Genomic DNA, 26,151 nt, shown 5'->3' with positions numbered 1-26,151 from the left:
ATATACAATATGTGAAAAATTGTATAATGCATGAAAAATAATGGAAATTATATAAAAATAGGTGTCTAAGCTCTGGACTTTATCTGTTACTACTTTGAAGCAAAAGCTTTGATTTCATGCAAATCTTTCATAAATTAGTATTTGAAGTTGTTTAGGTTTTTTTAAAGCAACTTGTCACTATCTATGTAAAAACTTTGTAACCTGATCTCTCAGATCATTTAAAAAAATAAACCCAGGGATTTCTGTATACAGTGTTGTAGCATCTGCATATGAGAGATTCTTTTTAGAAAAAAAAATGTAAAGAGAATCTTTATTTGAAGATTCCTTAGGTATTTTTTTTTTTTATTTTCTTTGCACTTCTAGATTGTTAAACAGGGTCTCACAGCCAGTTCATTACTGGACAGAGGCATGCAGCTTACAGGATCAACATCTAAGTAAGTTGAATAGCGTATAATATTATTAGCATATTTTTTAAGAGTAGGATTTTTCTGATACTCTTGGTAAATAATTTGGCTCTTGCTAGCTCTTCCAAAATTTGATTTGTAGCAGTAGTTTTCTGTACAGATATATCTTAGAACAGTGTTCTATTATGAAAAGTTTGGGTTTAGTCAGAAAAAAATTACACCGAGAAAGCATTAAATGATTTCACTTGTACTGTGTTCAAGATTATGATTTGCAACTTAATTTAAATTAATTTGGGAGATGCTTATGGCAAGTGTCATTGCATTGGCAGAAGCTGAACTTGAATCTAGGGAAACGCCTTTCCCTGGGATTATATTTGTGTGCTTCCTAAGAATTGTGGTAGAAGAAACCTACCATTATATGCATTTTAATGAAAACTAAAATGATGCCAGGACTCTTCTGTATTTCTTTTACAAACCTAGATTATTAATATGTATTTGACTTGTTTAGTACACCGTATACTCCTTTGGAAAAGAAGTCAGCGGAAAATACAGATGATGAAACAATAACAGAAGAATGGACTTTGGATCACCCTGTCTTCCAGACACGGACAACAGCAATAGTAGAAGTAAAAGGAACTGTAGATGTAGTTCTGACTCCTCTTGTAGCTGAGGCACTGGATAGGTAATTAATTTTACTTTTACTACTGCAGTGTTAATTATGCTAAAAATCATCCAAAATCAAAGCTGGTTTGTTCAGCAAAGGTTTAGGTAAAAGGATTGAATAATGTGACTGATGGTACAGTAGGGCTCATGAATGTAATTCTGTATTTGCCATGAAGAAGCTAAGTAACGTTATGTTGACCTGTGAAGTGCCCTTCATGGCTGTCAGTGCTTATTTTTTTCTCTATAGTGTTAATTTAAACATTATTGATGATTCCATCATGTGAAACTGGATCTTTAAATGGTCTGTTGTGGGCTTGTTTTCTCTCAGGTACATAGAAGCAATGGTGCATTGTGCTAGCACTCGACACCCAGCAGCAATCGTTGATGATCTGCACTGCAAAGTTCTTCGAGATGCTGTGCAGAACAGCAAGACAAGCTTCTCAGAAAATGTGAGTAAGGGAACAAGAAACAAACATTTGCAGGAATATTGTTTTCTATATTTTAAATAAAGAAAGCTTTAATTGAATTCAGTTATATGAGATGTAGGAAAATGCTACATTAATTTGGAGTACATATTTTTATTTTGTGCCTACTGTACGTGCGTTTTGGTCATACATTCTGTTCTTAGAAATTACTACAACTGATGTTCCTCATGTATTATATCCATATCAGCAATACATCATTTCTTATTTTACAGTAGCTGGGGAGATAGTTTGAACTTTCCTCTACCTCATACAAACTTGTGAAAGTGCATGTGTTTTTTATGCAGCTTATCTGATAGCTTAAAAAATTAATTTAGCTTGAAAATAACTGTATGGTAGCATCTACAGAATTAAGAGTTTGTCTAAGTTAATGACCATATCTATATTTTACGATTTATTAGACTTCACAATTATTGAGATAATTATTTACTTCATAATAGGTTGTTCTGTATAATTTATATATGTAGGACTTAAAATTTCAGCTGAAATCTGGTCATTAGAAAGGTTATTGCAGAATGGCATTGCTACCCTTATAGATCTAGACCTTTATCATATCTGTATGTGCTACAGTCCTTTTTCTAGAAATCATGGTATTGTGCTTTAAATGATGTTGGGATCTCTTGCTGTTTCAATACTAATAAACTATCATGTTACTCTTTAGCTTAGGAGCTCTGAGTTTCAGCGAGAATAAATGAGGTTGGTTTGTTGTTTGGTTTTTGTTTTTTTTCCCCTCTGCAAGTTATCTTCAAAGCAGGATATTAGAGGAACAAAAATAGATACTACCACTACAGGAACAACAAACCATGGACCAGTACAGACTAATCTCTCACTTAAGCAAGATAATGTGACAATTAAAGGTCTTCAGGCCAATGTTACTGTACCAAAGGTAACAAGTTTTTGTTTATGTATTAGTAGACATGTCCCTTCCAAATTACCCTTATTTTGCATTATTAGTTCCCCAAAAGCTTAAGTGAAGCAATGTATTTGTGCTAGAAAACTAATGTTTTGAAAAGGATAGGTTGTTTTGGAGCTGCTTAATTTTGTTATGGTAGGTGTGCAAGTTAAATACCAACTGCTATAGGGGTAACTGACTGCCACGTCTTTAAATTGTGTTTTTACATCTTCTGGGTGGGATGGGTTTACCTTTTATTTTTTCATTTTATTAAGAAGTATAAGACAAGAGTTTATCAGAAATTAGTGATGTATGCTTAATATAACATGCTTTTCTAAATTACTTTACTCTTTGGGGGAATTTTGCATATAGGTGAACCTGTGTTTACTACAAGCATCTGTTGATGAATCCCCAGGAGTTTCTTCTAGCAAAACTGTGACTCATGTTTCATTAGTAGCTTTGTGTTTTGATAGAATTGCTACACAAGTTCGTATGAATAGGTAAGAATATTACATGTTACTGTTCGTGGCTCACTCTTAAGTTAGAAGACTTGCAGTGATGCCAATTTTTTTCAGTTCAGAAGAATATTTGAAAAAGTTGTCATGTCTTAGTTAAGCAATGAAATGTTTCATCTTTGTTTTACAAGTTAGCATCTAATTAGTTCCTTTAAGAAGCGGAGAAACCCTTCTGGAATAATTTTGGAACTTTAGTTTTAACTCTTTCCTTACCTAATCTTATGCAAGATAAAATTAGTTTTTCCAATATTTTTCCACTGTAGCATATGTATCTTCTGTTTTACAAAGTATTCTTTTTAACACTGCTGGGCCAATGTCACTTAAAATTTTAAACAAAATTAATCAAATGAAATATGTCTATCTGAGATTCGCTTTATTGTTGTGGTTGGTTTTCTCCCCTGTACTCAAAGGGGTATTGTTGAGGAGACTTCGAGCAGTGCAGAAACTGGGAAGAATTCTGTCGCATTTGATCGTTACATCCAAACCAGTAAAATGCAGCCTCAGTCTTCTGGCTCACTGAGATCCAATGCTGGAGCAGAAAAAGGAAAAGAAATTGCTGCAAAATTGAACATCCATCGTGTTCATGGGCAACTTAGAGGCCTTGATACAACCGGTAAGCCTTTTTTTTGTTTAAATTGTGGACATGTCATTTTCGTAGAAGCAAGTGCTTATAGCTGACTTTGGTCTTGTTGGGTTGTGGGTTTTTTAATCAACTCAGATATAAAGGCACTTGAATGTGGAGATTTTACATATAATCTGAGAAGTGTGGGATGGTTGTTCTGAATTATTTTCTGCTATTCTGCTAAAGTGCTAGATTTAAACGTAGGCAGAGTGAAAACCTATCAAGAATAACTTCGAAGCAGTTGGTGTGTGCATTGTAAATATTGACATGCATTGGTAAATTTCAGTCCTGGGCTCCTGTCGTGGTTTAAAACCCAGCCATGCAGCTCGTTACCTCACTCCCCTCTTCCTTCCCCCACTCCCGGAGGGATGGGGAGGAGAATCAAAAGAATGCAACTCCCACGGGTTGAGATAGCAACAGTGCAGTAACTTAAGTATAACAGAAATCACTACTGCTACCACCAGTAATAATAATGACAAAGGAAATAACAAGGGAAGAGAATACAACACCTTGCCACCCGCTGACCGATAACTCACCCCACTCAGCCCAACCGAGCACCGACTGATATCTAGTCCAACCCTGCAGTGAAGTAGCCCTTCTGGGTAACTCTCAGTTACATCCTGGGCATGACGTGATGTGGTATGGAATACCTCTTTGGTCAGTTTGGGTCAGGTGTCCTGTCTCTGCTTCCTCCTGGCTTCCACTCCTCCCTTGCAGAGCATGAGGCTCAGAAAGTCCTTGGTCAGACTAAACATTTGAGCAGTAACTAAAAACATTGGTGTTATCGTCTGTTCCCAGGCTGAAAGTCAAAAACACAGCACTGCACCAGCTACTAAGAAGGAGAAAAAATGACTGCTACTGCTGAACCCAGGACAGCTCCCTTCCTCCCAGTTAATCTCTCTTCAGCTAGAATTTTTTGTCACCTGATGCTAGGAATGAATTACACTTCTTTGCTTTCTTACTACTTGCTAACAGTCTCAAGACAGGTATAATGTGCCTGTTGTACTGGCAATTTCAGCATGACAAGCTGTAGTTTTTTGACTAATTATGGCTATAAAACTAAAATAAGACCTAGCCAATTGTCTTCCTTCTTGTTTGTATTAAGGAAATCCTTTCAAGAGGCCATGAATTAAAGTCAGCTGCTATAACTCCTGATCCTGTATAAGTTAACCTGGAAAAGAAGGCCAAAAGTAGAGGCAGTTCTTGTTAAAATGAATGCAATTTTAATGGAATATACGCCAGTTAGTGCTCTGCTTTACTCTGGCGTGTAAAGATTAGGAATGTTTAGGACATTAGGAGGTGTTCTGTGAAGCAAGTATTATTAACACACAAGAAACCAATAAACAAGACAACAGACAAAAAGAACCCCACCCCTGTGCAAAGATGTGAGCAGATGAACTTGGAGGAAAACAAAAGTGATAAGAGAACGTGAGAATGCTTAACTCAATTTTTACTGAGTTATAGGTAGAATCTTAGCAGCAGTGTCTTGTGTTAGATATGCTGCAGACATTCAAGAAGGCTAAGTAATTTTATTCAGAAATGTCCCTAGAAGAAAGGATTTCTATTTAAGTTACATCCTAACATCAAAGAAATCAAGGTAGCATAGTACCCTCTTCAATCTTAGACAGTGAAGAAGGGAATGAACTTAAAACTGCTTGACTCTGTATCATCTTAGGAATCAGTGAGACCTAGTGCTTTACATCCGTCCAACACAGACACAGACATTCTTCCAACCGAGAAGCAGTCTTTGAATTAAAATTAGAACATAATTTCTAGATATCCTTCAAGTACGCTGTACTAGATACTAAATGTGTTTCTACTAAAACATATTATCCAAGAGCACTGTCAGCATTGCTGCCATTTTTTGCTATTAAACCTTAGGTATTTAGTAGTAATGTTTTAGGTTGGGGTTTTTTGGTAGTTTCAGGCCAATTACTAGTTACAGATAAAAATCTGAAGATCTTGTTTATACACGTCTTTGGAATCATTACTCTAGAAAAGACAAAGAAAGCAGATGGCTTAGGACTGGGTATGTCTCGAAGCTTTAACTTTGTGTTATTTGGTCCTTGTTTTTTCTGAACTTAAAAATTTCTCTGCCTGTATTAATATACCAGGAGCAAGGTGGTTCTTCCTCTTCCTATGCTGCTTTTTTTTTTTTTTCTGCCCATGTTTTAATTTTCATTTTTTTTCTTTGCAAGGTGGTTCTTCCTCTTCCTATGCTGTTTTTTTTTTTTTTTCTGCCCATGTTTTCATTTTCTTTTTTTTTCTTTCTTGCCTTTTTTTCCTCCTTCCCTTTTTCAGTATTGAGGAATAATGAAGGGACAACGCTCCCAAAACATTGTAAGTTTCAGAGAGGTATTTGAAGATGTAAAGTATTTTTCATTTTCTAACAAGTGATAAATGTGTTTGTTGACACAGATATTGGAACTTGTGCAATAACAGCAATTCCTTTTGGGAAATCGAAAGTTCTTTTTACTTTGGAAGAACTGGATGAGTTTACTTTTGTGGATGAAACAGATCAACAAGCTGTTCCAGATGTAACTCGAATTGGGCCTAGTCAAGAGAAGTGGGGTTGGATAATGTTCGAGTGTGGAATAGAAAATTTAACTATAAAAGGTAAAGCTTATATAGGCTTTATATTATTTTTTCATGAAACTAACAATTCTGTTGTTAGCTCTTTTAGATTAGCAATTTGATTAGAAATTGCTGAACGTGGGTAATACTAAATAGTACATATCTATTGTAAATATCTCATAGTAGATTGTACAGTAAAGGACCTTTTTTAGTCATCAAACCTACTATAATAATGAATGAAATAATTCATGTAAACTGGTGTCAGCAGTTTCTGAGCTGAAAGCGAGGGTAGTGAAATGAAAGTGAAGGTAGAACATGATACTCTCACTGATCTCTTAAATCATGAACTTTCAATCATACCCACAGGAAGGGTCTGCATTTAGGTGCTTTGGGAGGGGAAAGTTGGCTTCAAAAAGAAAGAAAAAGAAAACAATATATATATATATTTTCTGTCATCCAAGATACTATTTTCATGAATAGTATTTGAAAATAGTCTTCATGTGTGTACTGTTCATCTACTTTGAACAAGCTATGAAAAGCTCTACAACTAGATGATTGAATAAAAATTGTAGTGTTAACTTGTCATGTAGAATGGTAATGAATCTTGTTTAACCAAAATCATAGAATCATAGAATCATAGAATCATAGAATCATAGAATAGTTAGGGTTGGAAAGGACCTTAAGATCATCAAGTTCCAACCCCCCTGCCATGGGCAGGGACACCTCACTCTAAACCGTATTACCCAAGGCCTCGTCCAGCCTAGCCTTGAACACTGCCAGGGATGAAGCATTCACAACCTCCCTGGACAACCTATTGCAGTGCCTCACCACCCTAACAGGAAAGAATTTCCTCCTTATATCCAATCTAAACTTCCCCTGTTTAAGTTTTAACCCATTACCCCTTGTCCTACCACTACAGTCCCTAATGAAGAGTCCATCCCCAGCATCCCTATAGGCCCCCTTCAGATACTGGAAGGCTGCTACGAGGTCTCCACGCAGCCTTCTCTTCTCCAGGCTGAACAGCCCCTACTTTCTCAGCCTATCTTCTCCTCTTCAGTGCAGATCTTTTACATGGGACATAACTTAGAGATGTTTATGCACAGCAAACGCTTACAGTCTTAGTATGGGTGCTTTTATAGGAGGAAGACAGTCTGGAGCAGTATTTTATAATACATTTGGAGTCATGGGTAAATCACGAGATACAGAAAGAGGTGGATTGCTTGCATCGAATAACTCTTCAGATTCTCCAACTGGTAGTGGTTATAATACTGATGTGTCTGAAGACAACCTTCCTTGTGATAGAATAAGTCCTTCTTCAGATATTAATGGAAATTCAGTTTCAGATGAGCAGGTATGTACCTACTATATAGAAATGATTGGTCTTGGGTTGGGCTTTTTGTGTGTGTGTTTTTTTGGGGGGGGGGTTGTGGTTTTTTGTTTTTTTTTGTGATTAACATCCTTAATAAAAAATTTGACAATTTAACTTCTTCCAACTGTATTCATGCTGTTTACTCGCACACTAAACTGTCAGCTTTCTGCAGGTCTCTTGGTATTATCTTGGGAGAATTGGTGGACAGCATTAGTTCATTGTTTTGTGGTTTGTTTTTTTCCTAAATACATGTGAAGCTATTTCTGATGAGCAGTGTGCAGTATGGTATGTCAGTGTCACGCAGTGTAATCACTTTGGAAAACAATTTCACTTTTAACTTTGTGTCTCCTTTTTTAAGGATGAAGGGGTTGAATCTGATGATCTAAAAAAAGATATACCCTTGATGCCTCCTCCCCCAGATTCTTGCAGCATGAAGTTAACAATCAAAGAAATTTGGTTTAGTTTTGCAGCCCCTACCAATGTGCGCTCTCCAGCCCATGTATTTTCAAGGTATAATTTTACCTGATTTTAAAGAAAGTGAGAATTCTGCTTTGTTAAATTGCACCTGTGTTTGGTAGATTCTGAATGTAACTTCAATAATTTCTGTCACTTCTCTGGAAATGAAAATTTTGTGTTCTACATATATCACAGCAAGTCTTGATTCAGTTTTCCATTGTTGTCATTTATATGGAAGTGTTGCTAGAAGTTTTTTACACATGATTAAAAGAAGAATAAGAATTAAAAAAAACCTCAACAAAACAAAACAAAAAACCCCAACAATGAAAATCAGAGTAAAAATCTTCCAGTGAGACTGAAATGTATGAAGGAGAAAGGCAGGGGAGGATGTTTGTTTTGGGTAGGAGAAATGCTAGAGAAGAGAACCACTCAGTTCTTTTGGTATTCAACCTGATGCTTAACCCATGATCTTACTTCCATTGCATTGCAATGTTCAAAATAAATGTTTTGAAGATAGTTTTTTTTTTTTTTTTCATCCTGTGTTTATAGAATAAGCCAAAATATTCCTATCTGTCACTAGTTTAATCTCAGTATTAGAGCTATAAATTAGAAAATGCTCCTTGTGGTTTTGCTAATATTCTTTCCGCAACCCTTCAGCAAAAGTACTTCATGACTTACTGTGTAACAGTTAATGTGGGATTTAGTCAGTGATTTCAAATCAGAAATTTGAAATTCAGTCAGAATTTCAAACTGTTTAATTTCAGTAGGTAATACAAATGGGAAAAGGAAGGAGTAGCAGCAGCAAGAGTGGATGGAGTCATGAGCCTGTAAGCGAGTAAAACAAAACCTGCCTTAGGTACTTTTTTGCAAGCTGTCATTTTCTGGGCAAAAAGTCTGTAACATTGTCCTGTTGCATTCCACTTTTTTCAATGTCATTCATAATAGCATTAGAAAATCCTGCTAATTGCTGCTGCTAAATGTGAATACCCAATTCTTTTCATTTTTCTCAATAGGCAGCTGAACCTCCTGAGTACTGCAACACCTGCAGTTGGTGCTTGGCTTGTTCCTATTGATCAAGTGAAATCCTCATTAAATAAACTAGAAACAGAAGGAACCCTGCGAATCTGTGCTGTTATGGGGTGCATTATGACAGAAGCATTAGAGGTAAAATGACATTTATAAAGTCAATAGGCAGAGCAGAGCAGTGTATTGTGTGTTATGTAGTATATACATTAAAGATTATGGATATTTTCACCGGCAAACTTATAGAACCTATTATGAGCCCTTATTTCCAGAAGTGGTCACAAGAACTCGCTAACTGGGATTTTTATACACAACCTAAATTTCAGTGAGGAAGTCTTGTGCTTCTATGCAGGGGTATACCTCCAGGTAGAATAACTGGAGTTTGTGCCTTTTGAAAAGGAAAAAGTAAGAAATAATGGCTGTAGTATCTCGTATATTTCATGAAATATAAAGATATGTTGAATTATTAAACATTCAGGGTATCTTTCAGGAGAAATTGTGAATTTTGTGCTCCTGCTGTGTATGGAATCATTGTGTTTCGGACCCACTTGTTAGAGGAAGGGAGGACTAGCACAGTGAGGGTGAAACATAGCAAGAAACACAAAACAGACAAATTTGCTGTTGAAAACCAGGATTGGTAGAGCTTTCATGACAAATTGGGTGTTAACAGTGATTTGCTAATGGGCTTTTCGTGTGTAAGCAGTGTTCTGCTGATCGTTTACTTGGCACCATCTAGTGGGAAGGTTTTGAGGCGCTAGTCGTTGCTGAGATCATGTCTTGTGCTGTAAGACTGACAAATTTAGTGTTAGGATTAATTTTCTGCTGTACTGAAAAGTCATCCTTTACAGCAGTCTCTTACTGCTACTTTCCTTCCTATGTCTTTTCCCAGACTTTTCCTAGCATTAAACAACATTAGAAAAGTCCCTAGTTTTTCTATAACTGGGAATGAATAGTTTCTTTTAAAATCTCAGCTTGCTGTGCATATATATCTTATTAGTCCAGAAGCAAGTTTGCAAAGTCTGCAGTTTGAATCCAGCCTTCTCTTTTATTACTTTCTATAAGTAAGTATCAAGTATGATTTTTCACGTACTTTTTAAAATAAGGTAGGTATCTGTGAGGCAAATCTTTGTTGTGGAAGTTCAAAAGGGGTTAGAAGTTTGTGGTACTATAGGGGAAACCTTGTAGGTCATGAGTGTGTTTTGTTTGCAAGCATGTTCACGTGTGAAAAATTGTTATATTTTAACCTAGAATAAAAGTGTGCACTTTCCTCTGAGGAGCAAGTACAACAGGCTTACTAAAGTGGCTCGTTTCTTGCAAGAAAATCCTTCTTGTTTACTGTGTAATATATTGCACCATTACCTTCATCAAGCAAATTACTCTGTTATTGAGGATGCCACCATGGTGAGTTACCCTGTAAAAATGGAAATAACTCAGTGGGTTAATTTCAAATGTACCAGTTTTAATGTCTCAAAGTAGGGAACAGATTAAGGAAAGTTAACAAACAAGAAAATATAATACAAATGTGTATAGCCTTAAATTGATGAGTAGATATTGCTTCTCTCATTTTCTGTCAGATCTGCTGGTTTTGTTGTGGCCTTTGTATGTGCAAATTTTTTTATCAAGTGATTTTATTAGTAAATACATGAGGGATCATAAACCTAAAAGGCTTGTCTTTAACATTGTTAATATCATTTTAATCAGATTTTATTTTCCTTAAAGATAGCAGTAAAGCAGTAACAATTTGCATCTGTAATTTTAAACTCGAATAAATCTCAAATAAGGCAAGTGTGTTGTTAGCTTATTCCAAATCTTATCCTCAAAGTTACTTTTCATGTCTTAGAAATACTTAAATAACACAGACAGTTTAAGAAAAGAGCTAAAGTTGTAAAAACTTAAGGCTTAGGTATCTAATCTTTTTCTTGTTCCTTTGGAATGTGAATGTCTGTTTTGTAGGGGTGAAGAATTGTTTGAACAAATGTATTTGGCATAAGGAGGAGTGTTTTTCCTGATTTTGTGTCATTTTCATAATCCAGTTCTACAGCTGTCAGATTTAAACACTGTATTTTTCAACATATTCTGCTGAGAGCCCAGTGATCAGAAATAGCACAGTTTGTGACAGAAATAGCCCTGTGTGATTCAAAGCTTTTTTCTTTAGCATAATTCAGTGATGCAGTCAAAACAGTCCCAGTTTTTGCCTCACGTTTATGTTTTTAAAATACTGTTTACCAACAATGGGGAAAAAAAAACCCTCATTTTACTAATTTCAGTTCTGTTTCTACAGGCAATCTAGTGCTGTTGTGAATTTTAGGGCCATAGTTCAAAGCCCAATAATTACTTAAATACTTTTTGTTTCATATTCAATAAACCTATTTCCTGTTGTTTATTTTTGGCCCCTTTGGGCTAGACCCTCAAGTTATGTGTTCAAGGCTAGGTTGGACGAGGCCTTGGGTAATACGGTTTAGGGCGAGGTGTCCCTGCCCATGGCAGGGGGGTTGGAACTTGATGATCTTAAGGTCCTTTCCAACCCTAACTATTCTATGATTCTATGCAGATGAATGTGTTTAGGATGTTCAGTGAAGCTATGATTTTTGCCACCTAGCTCTAAGACTTCTTGTATCTGTCATAAGCCTCTTGAGCACAAAGATTTAAGGGAGTTCTGACACCTCCCTTCTCCCTCCTGCACCCCCTTCCCCCTCCCCCAGTTTTACTTTAAAATGCTGTGATATGCGTTTGTTGTTTTGTTTGCTTGTTTTTGAAGAGTGATGGTCTTCCTGCCTTAGTAACCTTAAAGAAAGGTCTAGTTGCCTTAGCAAGGCAGTGGATGAAGTTCATCGTGGTGACCCCAGCCTTTAAAGGAGTTAGCTTACACAGACCAACTCAGCCAGTGAAATTGCAGATGAATGCCTGCCATGACCATGAGGATGGACTTGGATTAGACAACGGAGGAGGTCTTCAGAGTGACACAAGTGCTGATGGAGCAGAGTTTGAATTTGATGCAGGTATTTTTGTGTTTCTCTGTCTCCATAAAAATTAATAGTGTCAACTAGTTCTTGTCAGAGCATTTCTATCTTCTTTAGTTTTAATGCTTGAATACATTATAGTCTTTTTTAGAATCACTAAGCTTCTTTTTTAGAATCACTAAGCTTCTTTTTTAGAATTGTCTTCATTTTTAAGCTGCTGCTTACAATTACTGTATTATAATAATTATTAGTTTGGGAAAAACCAAAACAGAACACTTGTCTTTCATAATATGCTTTGTCTTGTTCTTTACTAAACAAAACACATCAACTCAATTATTTGCTACCTGGGAATTAGGATTCTGTTGTGACCTTCTGATGTTAGGTAAGAAGTGTAACATGAAATTCTACAAACTCTCCCAGGAATAGCTTCAAACCAACCTTTTTATTTGTTCTTTGCCAGGTAGTAGTTATCTTAAGCAGGTAGCTTAAAAAGAGAAAACCCAAAGATGTTTGTGTGTGAAACTTTTATGTAATCATACAGTATGATGGACATTTTTTTTGACCCTTCTCTAAAATATTTGCTTTGCTTGAGCAGACTATTAGACTATTAGAACTAGTGAAAAATTTTAATTTCCCTCCCCCATTTATTCTATTTTGCACCAAAAATTTTGCAAGTGGCAGTTTTGCTTCCTTGTATGCATGTACCTATAGATGGAATTCATGCAAATGTAAGCATATTAATTCAAAAAAATTATCAGCCAAGCCAGAGTCAGCAAAAGAAAGTGAAATTTGGCAGTTTGCTTTTGGATTTGTAACACAGAGCAATAGTTGAATGATATTGGAAGGACAAAAAGATTTTAAATGAAATCCAGTAGTCCCATATCTGAGGTCTTTTTGTTAGTCTTAAAATTCCCTAGAAGCTGTGTGTAGGTGTGTGTCAGAATTGGGAAGTTCACGACTGCTTGTAAATAAATGTACCTAATAATAAATAATCTTGATTCCCCTTATATATGCAAGCGAGAAAAATTGTTTGCTTGGTTCCAGCTACTGTCAGTGAGCATACAATGCTCTTGGAAGGAACAGCTAATCGCCCTCCACCTGCTGGTGGCTCTTCTGGGCCTGTAACTGGTGCTGATATCATGAGGAAATTATCCAAGACTCACACTCACAGTGACTCTGTTCTAAAAATAAAGGTAAGTTCCTAGTGCCATGTACAAGGCAGAAGTGGTTTGTAGCTGGCCTGTTTAGAAGCAGTTCTGCTTCTTCAGTCCTTACTGCTCGCTCCTGGTTGTCTTGCATGGTTTGTAGGCACAGATGCTTTGCTTAAAAACACATTTGTCTCTTATTCAGTTTTGAGGGCAGAGAACCTGTTTCACAGTTTTAAACCTTTAGGCAGATCAGGAGCTTTCCACTTGTTCTCAGAAGTCCCCAGCTTCTGTTCTTTCCCTTCCCCAGAGGATACACTCACCATTATATTAGGGCTGGAAAAGATTTGGTCTTCAGATGAAGACCAAATACAAATGAGACTTATATTCAGTGGTACGCACTGTTCCTTCTGCAGACTTTCTTTAGGTGAATTCTATGTACCTGCAGTTCCATTTTTTTTACTTGCTAGGCTTTTAAAACTTTTTATTAATAAAATTATTTTAATACTTGAGAATTCAAAAGCACCTTTATCCACAGTACTTGTATGGGGTATAACCTGTACCAAATGAACTGCTACTTGTCTGAAAGTTTGCAGGAATGAGAATTTTGTAGGTATTGTGTTCTCATATTCAGACCGAATGTTGTTTCCTATTTGCCATTTACACAGTGCTTCACTAGTTTCTTTGTTTTCTTCACAAGGGTATACATCCATATCATTCCCTAAGCTACACTAGTGGAGACACAGCTACAGATTCACCAGTGCATGTTGGCCGTTCTGGAGTGGCAGTCAAAGAAAGCCCAAGAAAAGAAAGTCTGCTCAGCTATCTTACTGGGAGTTTTCCTAGCCTGCATAATCTGTTGGAAGGGACTCCTCAAAGAAGTACAACTGCAGTCAAAAGTAGTTCTTTAACAAGAACAGGTACGATACAGCTTCAGTAAGCTAAAGGGAGGGGAAAGAAGGATTGGTTTTATTTTAATGATTTAGAAAAGGTATTATATTTTCACTGCAAGTTATCATTTCTGTTTTAACATTTCACCTCCCCACTCTATCCCCCCAAATAAGAATCATAGGCTTTAATAGCAGTTCCTAGATACTGCTATATCATACAATTTCCTGTAAACTAACAGTGAGTGCATCAGATTGGGAAAAGAAATTAAAACTAACAAAGTAAATAAAATATTTTCCTTTTACTTAGCCTTACTAATTTTAGAGTATAATACGTAATTACTTAAATGAGTCTTCTTGAATGAATAAGGAAATGATCTTTCTGTATTTGGCATTTTTTTCTTGACCTTGTAAGTAGCTCAGAAAGTGGACAGAAACTAATGTTACAGTAACTTCATTTTTGTATAATGATTTGCATATTTTTAGTAATGGTCTTTTGAACAAATGTGTTTTGTAGAAGTTTGAAATACACACATTGAAATTTGGATGTTCTGTTATTGTTCAGAATGCATTATCATAGTTTATAAAAAGAAAACCAGATAAGTTTGATACTGCATTCATTTTGTTTAAAACCTCTCTCCTTTGCTGTCAGGGAATGAAGTTTTATTCAGAAAAAAAGGTATTTTGGTTTTTTAATGACTCCTTTCCTCTTATTACTGGTAGAGACGAGCAAATGCACTCGTAGTGCAACATTCATTAGCGTCATAGTATAACTTCTGTGGTGTAGTAACTGTAGTGCTATTTGACACATAATTTACTGGAATAAACTTTGAGGATTAGACTTTACTTGTATAGTAAATAGGCATCAGTAAAATTATTGCTGCATTCCTGTTTTTTGCTGATTTTGATGCAACAAATGCTAAAGCCTTCTGATTTATCTGTATAGGAAATACTGTGGCCACAGACATGTTATCTGAACATCCTTTGCTGTCTGAACCATCTTCTGTGAGTTTCTATAACTGGATGTCAAATGCTGTGGGCAACAGAGGAAGTGTAGTACAGGAAAGTCCAGCCACCAAATCTGGACACAATAGTCTTCCAACAGGTATTGCTAATTACAGCTGGATGAATTTAAGAGATGATTCTGGGTTGGCTGTTCTGTGTTCTTTCTAAAAGTAATTGAGCAAGGGACTTAAATTTAACAGACGTAAATACTACTTATGGGAATTCTCAGCAAACCAGAAAATGAACAAATGTGATTTAAACAAAATAGTTTTCATTTCCCTCACCCTGCCTCCAAAAATGTAGCTTTTTCTTATGTTTGGAACTGTAAATATAGGTTCCAAAACCATGTGTAGCTGTCCACAGCTAAGCCATAAAATCATCCTCAGTTGCAGAGTTCCTTGGATCTTATTTTTAATCTAATTTGCATGTGCTGGTTTTGTAATAAAGATTTTATAGGTTGGAATCCTTGCTTTTTCTCAGTTCTGCTTTGAGACTAAACATAAACCTCTGTTTTGAGTATATAGTTCTTCAGGGATGGGAAGTCATCAGTTAATGTAAGGGAAGGGAGAAAAGGAAATACACATAACTGAAAGTCTTAAGTGTATTAAAGAAACAAATACATAACGAATTATTGTGGCTTGCTTATTATTTTTGTAAGCCTGGCATCACTCATAATCCTGAAAGGTGTATATCTTGATTTCCTTTTTCACTAACACTGAATTTGAATGTTTCTTCTACTAACAGTCTTTCAACGGTAATATATTAATCTCAAGCAACAACAAGTTGTTTTAATATTGAACAAATGATCCTACAAAACATCTTTGTGTTGTACGTACTGCTTAACTGGTGTGCTTCTCTGTAAATTGGAATATGTTTCTCTGAAAAAAAGAATCACAGGGTAGAAGTATAGCTTTCAAATTTTAATTCCCCCAACCCTTCCCCCAGCAATACTTTTTCCTACTGAAACTGTAACTGTTTGTTCGCATGCTTATGTTCCTGTGATTAAGACTTAGGCATTTTAACTCGGACACAGATCTATCCAAACCAGTTTTCTGTGAAAGAGTGTAGTCAATGGTGCTTTAAGTACTGTAAGCTTGAGTTTTGGAGAATGAGGATTAATTTATACTGACACAGCAACTTTGTCTCATGGGGGTTGATTAAGTCCTGTCCAGCCTAAAGATGCAGGAGATTGAGCATTGCCCTTGTGCTGCAAGTCTGATTGTTCGTGAGTAGAACAACTGCAGGAAAGTGGCTGTCCATAGTAATTTTTATGAAGACCATATTTGATTAGAGACTAACCTATAGACATCTGATTAGTGGGTCTTGCGCTGGAGACTGGTAAAACCCAGAAGCTTATAGCACACTGAAAAGCCAAAAGAAAGTATCTGCAACTGTAGCTAATCTTTCTTTTGATTGATGGTGTAGGCTGCTCAATTTATAGACTATTTCAGTTTAAACAGGAGTTAAGTACCCCTGTAGAATGCAGTACAGGCAAAAGGCCTTGGAAAGGAGGGCAAAATGAAGGAAATATTTTTGTGCTGTCCAGATATGAGTTGGGATATCTGTTTTACCGGTTTCAGCAATATCAGACTGTTTCTTTACACTGAATGCTAATTTTGTGAGGTTATAGACCTGACTAGGGCTCTCACTTTCTATGTGTATGGCATGTGTTTCTATATAACTAATCTTGCTGAATTAATAGAGTTGGTGGTGTTAAAATTTGCTGTGGTGTTAGTGTTCCATGAGTATTTATTTTTCAGGTGTGGCACCCAACCTTCCTACTATACCTTCTGCTTCAGACTTCAACACAGTTTTGTCTAGTGACCAGAACACCCTGGATGGCACACACTCACAACACAGCACCAGTCAGGATGACATTGCAGGTGTAGAAGAGGGGAATCAGGGGTTTCCTGCTGTGCAGCTAGCAGATGCACAGGTAAGTGTGGTTTGCTGATGTATTTTGGAATTCTGCAGGGAAAAAATATCACTTAAGGAAAAAAAAAAAAGAAAAGAGGTCTTACAATGATGAAAATGTTATCCTGATTTTTTACACATTTTCTATGCATTCCTATGTAAAAATGAAAAGCTCAGGAAACCTCTGATGTGTCCTGTGAATGGTGATTAATAGGGCATTTTTTTATAACTCCAAACAACCTATTAGAGTACTTATGACATTAACCTAGTTCTCTAGAGTACATTCACTGAGAGGAACATGCAGAAGCTCCCATAGCTAAGCATTCAATGCCAGCTTGCTGTGTAGTCAGTCTTCTTACTCAGGAAGTCCATAAAGCTTCTCTTTATCACCTTACTTTCTGTTTTACAGCACTGTCAATAAAACTTAAACATGTTCTATATTATGTAGATGACATTGTTAATATTGTAGATCAACAAATGATGGAGTGGGATTATAGGACTAATCTGGACAATAAGGAGTAAATCAGTGGGTTTTGTTTTGTAGGTTGTTTTCAAACCTCTTCTGAGTTACACAGGAATTCAATCTCAGGATTCAATGCCACTCTGCTATAGAATGTACTTTGGAGAGTACCTTTCCTTCTCGGGAACTTTGGACTGCCTAAGAGCAGATATCGTTGATTCAGATACAGCAAAGGAAAGAAAAAGCAAGCGAGTTCGAAGGTATGTTGTGAGATACTTGAAAATATGTATATTGGTTAAAGAACAGAAAATAGGTTTTTCATGTGGAGTTATAGAATTCCAAAGCACTTCCATAGAATAAGGAGCAGCCCTTTATTCTTTTAATCGTACCAGTTTTGTTTTCCTGTTAGAATATTATTATTATTTTAAATCTTTTTACAGATAGGTTTGGAAATTTTAAGTGCTTGCATCTTGGCTGCTTTTGCAAATTGGAGTTTGGGGAAGGGAGAGCTGATGGGAATAATCTTAGGGGACATTTGAGAGGCTCTTAAATGATGTTTTGTAATTAATTCTGTAAATTAGGTTGTTAATTTCATTGTAAATGCTGAATCTTCCCCCACCAATTTTGAGTAAAGCTTACGGTTATGATGGAAAGATTGGGTGCCAAAATAACGTTGAACTGAATGATTACTGTGTTAGTAGTATGCAGTATGGAAGAATAAAAGTTCATTTGCTATATTTAGAACTGTGGTAAGAAGGTGATATCCTAAGGGGAATAAAAGGTTGGATTCCATAAATTAGATCTACCACTGAGTAAAAAAGTGTTTGACTCCATAGAAAGAAACAAAGTAATAACTTGTATTTTTAATTTCCTTAGGCAAGGAGCTGTCAATCTTCCCCCTCTTGAATTCAAACCAGCATTGATGTTGGAAACTTTCAGTATTAGTGCTGTTGTAATGGAGAAATCCATGTGCACGCCTCATCACTCTACTAATGCCCTTTCTTTTCATGATTTGAATAAACGCTATTATAATACTTTCCACTGTAATTTTACAATTTCTTGCCAGTCCATAAGCCAGCATGTAGACATGGCACTGGTTCGTCTTATTCATCAGTTCAGTACAATGATTGATGATATCAAAGCCACACAGACGGACATCAAACTTAGCAGATACACAGCTGGATCAGCCTCTCCGACACCTACTTTTAAAACCCGCAAACACAGAGACTTCCGCTCTTCTGACTTCAGCCGAAGCTCTCGAGGAAGTCTTAATGGAGGTAACAGAGTGAACAACACCAAGAACAAACGAGCAAACAATGAGAACAATAAAAAAGAATCTCGAAACAAGAATTCCTTGGGGAGGTCAGAAAGAAGAACTTCTAAAGTGTCCAGGAAAGGTTCGAAAGATGTAGTTGACCACATGACCATTCATATGGATGATTCTGACTCTATTACTGTGTCGGAACAGAGTGAACCTTCTGCTGAGTGCTGGCAAAATATGTACAAACTGTTGAACTTCTATTCACTCATTTCTGATCCAACTGGGATTTTAGAAAAGTCGTCTGAAACTTTTGGTCCAACAGGTAAACTAGTTCATGAATCTTGAATGTTGATTGGTTTTAAACTCAGATATTGTTGTGCATCTCTGTCAATCTGAATTTGCACTGAGCGTGGGACTGTGTTAAAAGGTCAACATTTCTGGTTAATTGAGTGGATTGAGTTTGTTCCTCCCTACTGTTATTTTGTTTTCAAGCAGCTGGTGAAAATGCTGTATATTCTTATTTTGTGATCATACATAAGCACACGCATAAGTGATCCTGATGGACATAATTTCTGGCCCTGGGAATGACTGAGTAAAAATACAAACTGCAGACCTAGATTTGGGAGAAGAAAAGGTGAAGTGCTGATTTAGATGAAGTCCAGCAAAGATTACAGGTGTTAGGGCCATAATTTCACCAAAAGCTTTGAGGTTTGGGGTCATCATTGCTCTCTATTTCCGATGTATTTTAGCACAGCAGTGTAAATACGAGACCTGACTTAGCATCATACTTTTTGTTGGTGAACGTAGATTGCTGTAAATGTGAAGGGATGGTACAGTTCCTAGTAAGGCATATTCTCTTTGGACTTATTCTAACTAAAGAATGTAAAACTGAGAAAATGTCAAATGAGAGCTTCTGTTACACAGAGGTCAGTGTCTGATGCACAGAATATCATATCCATAGCTATGATATCTCTATAGAGGGTAATTTTTTTACATTGTTTTTATGCTCTGAGTGTTGAAAAGGAAAACTTGGGCATCCAAAACTAAATTGTAAGAACCTTTGGCTATGAAATGATAAAAAAAGAAATAGGACAAAATGCTGTCAGCAAATTTTTATTGTATGACAATAAAATCACATAAATATGAATATTTATAGAATGTACATAAGAATATATTTTTGAATAGTAATGAAATCACATCACTCATTATTCTCCCCGCTGTGTCTTGGATTTGGTTCAGTTGCAATGTTACTGGAGTGGAATAAGCGAGCCACAGCTAATTTGCCTAAAGTTTGTTTGATGTGCAAGATGCATGATCTTTCATTTCAAATACAAATATAGATCAGATATATCAAGCATTTCTTGTAAAGTATCCTTAAGCGACTCCTTTGTATTTTTGTAGGCATACGAAGCCCAACTGAACCTGCTTGTAGAGTAGTGTTTGAGAATGAACAGGAGAACGGCAGAGACGCGCAGAGGAAGCGCAGCCTGGTGACTTCGGAGCCACAGCATGTGACTCTCATAGTCTTTGGGATAGGCATGGTGAACCGAACTCATCTGGAAGCAGACATTGGTGGACTAACCATGGAGTCTGAACTGAAGAGAATCCATGGCAGTTTCACCCTGAAAGAGAAAATGAAAGGTGGGATAAGCTAAAATGTACTCTAATAAAATGCAGTGGCAGCTTTACATGTTTATTTGTGTGCATACCTATAACCGGTGCCTATATCTGCATGTGTAATAGGTTTTAGATGTAAATAACATACATTATGTCTGTGTATAGATAGTATAATAACAATCAACAACTTCTTTTGAAAACTATTACTGGGGTGCTGAAGGATTTTAAAAGGATGCAAGATTTTCATTCTTGTCACAATTTAAATTTGATATTACTTTATGTGACTACTGAAATTGTAATTTTTCAATTATTTTTCTGCTACTATTTTTGAAAGCAGTAGGCATACCTAGAAGTATTTTACTTGAATGAAATGCTGTTAAGTATCTTTTTTTCTTAAAGATGTACTACATCAAAAGATGACTGAGACGTGTGCCACTGCTCACATAGGAGGTGTCAATATCGTCCTGCTGGAGGGAATTACTCCAAATATCCAGTAAGTATGAAGCCTAAAAATTTTATATTCGTCAAGTGCATAGAAGTGTTATCAGATGTGTCACAGATATGAGTGGCAGCTGAGTAAAGGTATGTAGCTTAACATGGTGAAAGCATTGGTGATATGTATTAAGATAGAATCCATAAAGTCGAGAGTTTGGTGGTAATTATGCAGTTGCAGAATTTGGGCTTGAGTTTGACTTGTATTTGCATGTGCCCATTGACAGGAGACTTTTCTATGAAAGGCATATCTGAGTAAACTGACAAGGAATATGGCGAACGTTAGTAGTAGGTTTCAGTTTAGGGCATCCTATCACACAAATCTTAGACATAGTTACATGAGTATAAATACTCCTGTTCCATTCTATTTCTAGTAAAATATATTAGTAAGGTATTAGTAAGAATTGATTGTATGATAACAGTGTAAATGGGTAAGTGACCTGATTGAAGAGTTGTACATGACAGGCCTTCTTATACAAAGAAATAAATTAAATGTCATGTAATCTGAGCTTTCTGCACCAATTATGTTCCATGTGGTGTATGCACAGAAAATTTATTACGTTGTGTGTGTCGTTTCTCTTATGCTTCTAGTTGTTTTTGAAGCTTATAGATTCCATTAAACCATACAAGATTTTTAGGGAGTATTTAACCTGCTGATGCTGATTATTCCCATTTAAGATCTGTGTTGTTTCATTAATAGATATATATTTGAACTCCCATGATTCTTTGTGCTATTTTTGCACTTCTGTATTTCCACCCTTTATATAATTGATATGACTTGGCAGGAGTGGGCAGGAGAATTACTTTTTGTGCATAAATATCTGAAATGACTGGCTTAGCATTCACATTTTTTCTTTTTTCTTTTTTTTTTTTTTTTGTGAGGGTTGCAAATTCCAAAAGAGCATGCATTATTCTTTTTTATTTCTAGTTGAACTTGTTTGTTTGAGGTGCAAAACAACAATTGAACTACAACTCTTTGTAATGTAGATCACCCTCATGTGGTTTGAGTTTAGCTAGGTAACCCTCAGTATGTGATATGGTTTTAGAATACTAATGTAGAAAAGGGGCTAAACTTGAGTTTCTCCTTTTAATTCCTGTTCAGTTTGGAAGATGCTATATAGAATTTAAAACATACAAAATTTCATTAATTTCCTCAGCTAAAGCACTTCTAATAAGTGTGTTATAGAGGCATAAATACAAATTCTAATCTGACAGCTATGTAGGGTTCCTGAAGGTGACTGAGGTTCTTCATGTCTGTTTTACATCATAATCTTACTGAGCTTTTGTACAGGAAGGGTACAAAAGGACAGGGGGCAAAACAATGATAAGTCTTTAACACCAAACCCTAGCAAACCCAAAACCTTCACCTTGGTAAATTCGAGAGTAAGTGTCATATTGTGGGTTACAAGTAATCAACTGACTAATTTTGCATGAATGTTTATTCTTTATTTGCTTTTTGTTTTTCTTGCTTTCTCTTCAATCTTCATCTGTAGACTGGAGGATTTTCCTACATCTCCTACAAGCACAGCCAAACAAGAGTTTCTGTATGTCATATTATTATGTTTAATAGTCTTGCAATTAACTGTGTTGTGCAGCTGATGGCTGTGTTCCTGCTGTGTGTGATTGTGTAGGCAGACGTTTCTTGAATACGTTTTAGTATAACATCTAATGTTATCTAGATAAGCTTTTAATGTAGCCTGCTAAATATCTGTCCAAAAAAACCCCTTGTAAATACTAACAATCTAGCTTTAGGGACAGATACTATACAGTCCCTACTGTACTGTTGGGATGGTTTCACTGGCTTTTAAGTTCTTTAGATCTGCTTCTATGCTTAGTTTAATTAGGTGAAATAATGATCATAAATGTAAAGGAACAGACAAGTTACATGTACTTTGAACCTGGTAAGGAACTGAAGTGCTTAAGAGAGATAGTACCTGTTGTGATTTCAGCATGAATCGGACTATTTCTTCTGTATCTTTACCTCTGTGCTGTGTTTAATTGCCAGGCATGCTGACCAGTTTATGCCAATACAAAATGTTTTCCTTAACATTATGCCTGTGCCCCTACTGCTAATGAAAGGGACACTCTTCATGTCCCCTAGATCAATGTAAGTGTAGGTCTTTTCTCTCACAAAACGCAATCTTTTCTTTCTGGTTGCTTTCTTAGTTCTGATGCTAAACTCTAGAGGGTCTCACTACAGTAGTGGTCAAGGTAGGAATTGTTGCGTTGCCAACCTAGAAGCCCTGTTGTGCAGTGACCCTGCAGTACTCTGGAAAGGAAAGTTATGTAGTCAAAAAGTTGCCAGGCTGCTATTTTTTCTATCTGTCTTTCTGTCTTTTAATCTTTATTTTTTTTTCTCTTTCCCTTTCTCAAAGTAGTATTCTGATCCTGGATTGATTTTCCTATCTGTTACAGCATTTGTGTATAGTCAGTGTTGTGAAAATATGGAATTAACTTCAAATGTTCTTATAGATGGTAGCTCTGGAAGGAGAGGTGATGGACTGTAAAACTGCAAGTCATGTAAAGAAAATCTTAAGGGTTTTTTTTTGTTCCTTTTTTCTGGTAGCAACATTAAACCAACGTAAGAAAGTACTTTTTTGCATAGGTCATCATTGAATACTTGAATTCATTGCCATGTGATGTCAATGAAAGTATAAATGATTAAAAGGATTGGGCAGATCTATGTGAGATGGATCTGGTGGTGAGTCCTGAACACACACCCCCTCTGGCTCAAAAAGGAAACTCCTGATGGCTAGAATTAAGGGAAGGGTCACTTTATTTATACCCCAAGTATCTGCCACTGCATGAATTTTCATCTGACTCACTGTGATAGTTCCTCTGTGTGTTACAGGCCTCTAGCTGACATCTGTTTCCCCTTTTTTCTCACATTCCCAAAATCTGTTAGGTTGAGTGGTGGCTTTGTAGCCAGTTCTGTAGTGGGACAAAGACTTTTTTCACAAGTTTGTCTGGACAGTGATTATTTGTGGAATTGCAGGTTGGATGAGGCTTTGAGCAAACTAGTCTAGTGGAGGGTCTCCCTGAAGGAGGGTTGGAACTGGATGATCTTTTAAGATCCCTTCCAACCCAAACCATTCTGTGATTCTATGATGCAAGAGCATAAAATTACTTCTGAATGTATTACTGGTATGTAACTTAAATATTGATGAAAGATTTTAGTAATATTCAATGGCATAGCACTGTAGGCAAGCTAACTGCAGATATCTCATGGGCAGTGCATTCCAAATAAATACATAGCGTCACAATTGTTCTGCATTTCATTCTGTCATGGAAGTAGGCTCTTTGTACACCAGACAAGTGACAGCAAAATTAATTTATTGGAAATTCCTTGGCAAAGAAGCCCAGTTAATATTGCTGAAATCTGTCCTGCAACAGCTATATTGATGAGCTGTTTTTTGGGGATTTTTTTGTTTTTGTTTTTGTTTTTAATTAAGGAAGTGCTTCAAATGGTATGAATTCATGTGTTTGGACCTTATTGTAAATTCAGTACAGACTTCAACTCCAACTAATCTTACTTTTCTACACAAGGATAGGTGACGTTTAGACTGTTTGGTACAGGTCTGGAGGAGATCTTGCAGATTCCCTTAAGTTAAAAGTTGTTGTTGTGATTCTTGAATAGCTGATGTAGTAGAATTTTGTGTTATAAACGGGGAAAAATGTATTCTTCATTGTCTTCACAATAGCTCAGTCAGAATGAAAGCAGTAAGCGGGTAGGAAATAAGCAAACATTAACAGAGAAATAATAGTGTATTTTTCTTTTAAAGAGGTGGATTAAAATAAGTCTGTCCCTTTCTTGAGTAATGCTTATTTGTAGAAAGTTTTTCTGAAAATACTTGTGAATTAAGATCTGTTTCCTCCTTCTTATTTGTGTAAATTCTTCACATATCTTGAGATCGTTTCTTCTTGGCAGTCTACCCTAAAATATTAATCCATAACTGCTTTGGGTTGCTTGTAGGTCTTGTGCAGCGGTGAAAATCTGAAACTGTTTCTAGAGCTTCAGTAATTGAATTTGCTGTTGATAGGCCTGTGGTTGCATTACACTGCCATCTATATCTTCATTAAAAGCAGGATGAAGTTGGGGGGGGTTTTTTGTTTGTTTTTTATTTCCACACCTGGGATGCTTTGTTCTAGCTGATACTGTAACATCAGAATAAGGAGCCCTGTGTTAGACTTCACAGAAGAAACATTACTTAGGGAGTAGAATTCATAGAATATTGTAGCTTTCACCATGAAACCAAACTGTCTGTAGATACTTTAGTGATGGTCCTTAAAATACAGTAACTGAGAAACTAAAATTGAATCTTGCAATTTTATAGTGTCTGTGTTTCAGACATTCTAGCATACTAGATGCATTCATACTGCATCTTCACAACTATGTGTCTTTCTCTTTGAGGCTGTAATAGTCTGTGCTGGCTACATAATAACATATTTCTATTGGTTAATCCTCCAGTAATTTACCTTAGATGAGAAACATTAATGTGCTACCCCAGGTATCTCTTTTCGATAGAAGCTTAGTGAATTATTTTATGCCAAAATTTCATTTTGACATCAAAAACTGTCAACTTTGTGCAGCTGTATTTTTATCTTGGATAACCATTGTGAACTATACATATCCTCCTTAACATAAAAAAAAAGTTTAGAGTTCATATTTTGGAATAGTATGTGTCAATTAAACATTGGTATTAATTCACAACCCCATTTATCACTTGCTGTGTATTTATTGCTAAGTAAGTATTTCTTCCATTGACCTTTTTGGATCCTAAAATCAGATTTTACTAAGTTTTCTTCCAAAAAGGGTGATTCAATATTGTTCCTGAAAAGGAATTTAAATGGAAGGCTTATTTATTTCTGTGTGTGAAAATCTGTGTATGTGCAGCCTAGTGTGTATAAACTCAAATGGTCTTACATTATGCAAGAATAACAGTGCATGACTTGTAGTTCTTTTAAATGTAGTGTAGTTTGTGGCATGTAGTGCATCTGTGTGTGTAAAGTGAAAGTGGAGGAATGTCTGTTGCCTAAATCAAATCATTTATATGAATACTTTAAAATTCAGCTAACACTTAAATCCCCATTTTAATGTAAAACTGTACCTATTTGAAAAACATGTGAATAAATCCTATTTCCTTTCTGTTAGAACTGTTGTGAAATGCAGTATTGCCAAATCTCAGGCCCTGTATAGTGCTCAGAGAGGGTTGAAAACAAACAATGCTGCTGTAGTCAAAGTTGGAGCCATCAGCATCAACATTCCTCAGCACCCTGCCACGCTGCACAGCATGATGGTGCGCAGTTCTCACCAGCTCTCCAAGCAGATTTCAGATCTCATCAGGCAACCATCAACTGCGTAAGTGCTGCTTGTATGCCACAGCTGAGTGCCAGTGGTTGCCATCCCATC

General features: G+C 36.2%; 2 protein-coding genes across 6 annotated transcripts in view; one reads left to right on the top strand and one right to left on the bottom strand.

Moving 5' to 3' along the window:
* Positions 1–26,151, bottom strand: part of TRPC3 (transient receptor potential cation channel subfamily C member 3) — a 288,551-nt gene that overhangs the window by 129,340 nt on the left and 133,060 nt on the right. The window lies entirely within an intron of this gene.
* BLTP1 (bridge-like lipid transfer protein family member 1) overlaps positions 1–26,151 on the top strand; it is a 114,697-nt gene that overhangs the window by 51,668 nt on the left and 36,878 nt on the right. For all 5 annotated transcript variants that reach the window (XM_061353647.1, XM_061353648.1, XM_061353645.1 and 2 more), the window contains exons 29-50: positions 364–434; positions 913–1,086; positions 1,396–1,516; positions 2,289–2,435; positions 2,814–2,941; positions 3,367–3,569; positions 5,997–6,194; positions 7,292–7,503; positions 7,880–8,031; positions 8,991–9,141; positions 10,249–10,401; positions 11,759–11,999; positions 13,005–13,153; positions 13,806–14,025; positions 14,939–15,097; positions 16,758–16,933; positions 17,456–17,631; positions 18,248–18,954; positions 20,034–20,273; positions 20,649–20,742; positions 22,235–22,285; positions 25,894–26,100. In XM_061353647.1, the coding sequence (XP_061209631.1) occupies positions 364–434; positions 913–1,086; positions 1,396–1,516; positions 2,289–2,435; positions 2,814–2,941; positions 3,367–3,569; positions 5,997–6,194; positions 7,292–7,503; positions 7,880–8,031; positions 8,991–9,141; positions 10,249–10,401; positions 11,759–11,999; positions 13,005–13,153; positions 13,806–14,025; positions 14,939–15,097; positions 16,758–16,933; positions 17,456–17,631; positions 18,248–18,954; positions 20,034–20,273; positions 20,649–20,742; positions 22,235–22,285; positions 25,894–26,100 (4,130 nt within the window). The remainder of the gene's footprint in view (positions 1–363; positions 435–912; positions 1,087–1,395; positions 1,517–2,288; positions 2,436–2,813; positions 2,942–3,366; positions 3,570–5,996; positions 6,195–7,291; positions 7,504–7,879; positions 8,032–8,990; positions 9,142–10,248; positions 10,402–11,758; positions 12,000–13,004; positions 13,154–13,805; positions 14,026–14,938; positions 15,098–16,757; positions 16,934–17,455; positions 17,632–18,247; positions 18,955–20,033; positions 20,274–20,648; positions 20,743–22,234; positions 22,286–25,893; positions 26,101–26,151) is intronic.

This window comes from Neopsephotus bourkii, unplaced genomic scaffold, assembly GCF_033783945.1.
Source record: "Neopsephotus bourkii isolate Nb327-2 ecotype Australia unplaced genomic scaffold, CSIRO-AGI_Nbou_v1 NB_690, whole genome shotgun sequence".
NCBI classification, from domain to species: domain Eukaryota; kingdom Metazoa; phylum Chordata; class Aves; order Psittaciformes; family Psittacidae; genus Neopsephotus; species Neopsephotus bourkii.
The sequence above is the reverse complement of the archived record's forward strand: the minus strand, read 5'-3'. Positions and strand labels throughout refer to the sequence as shown.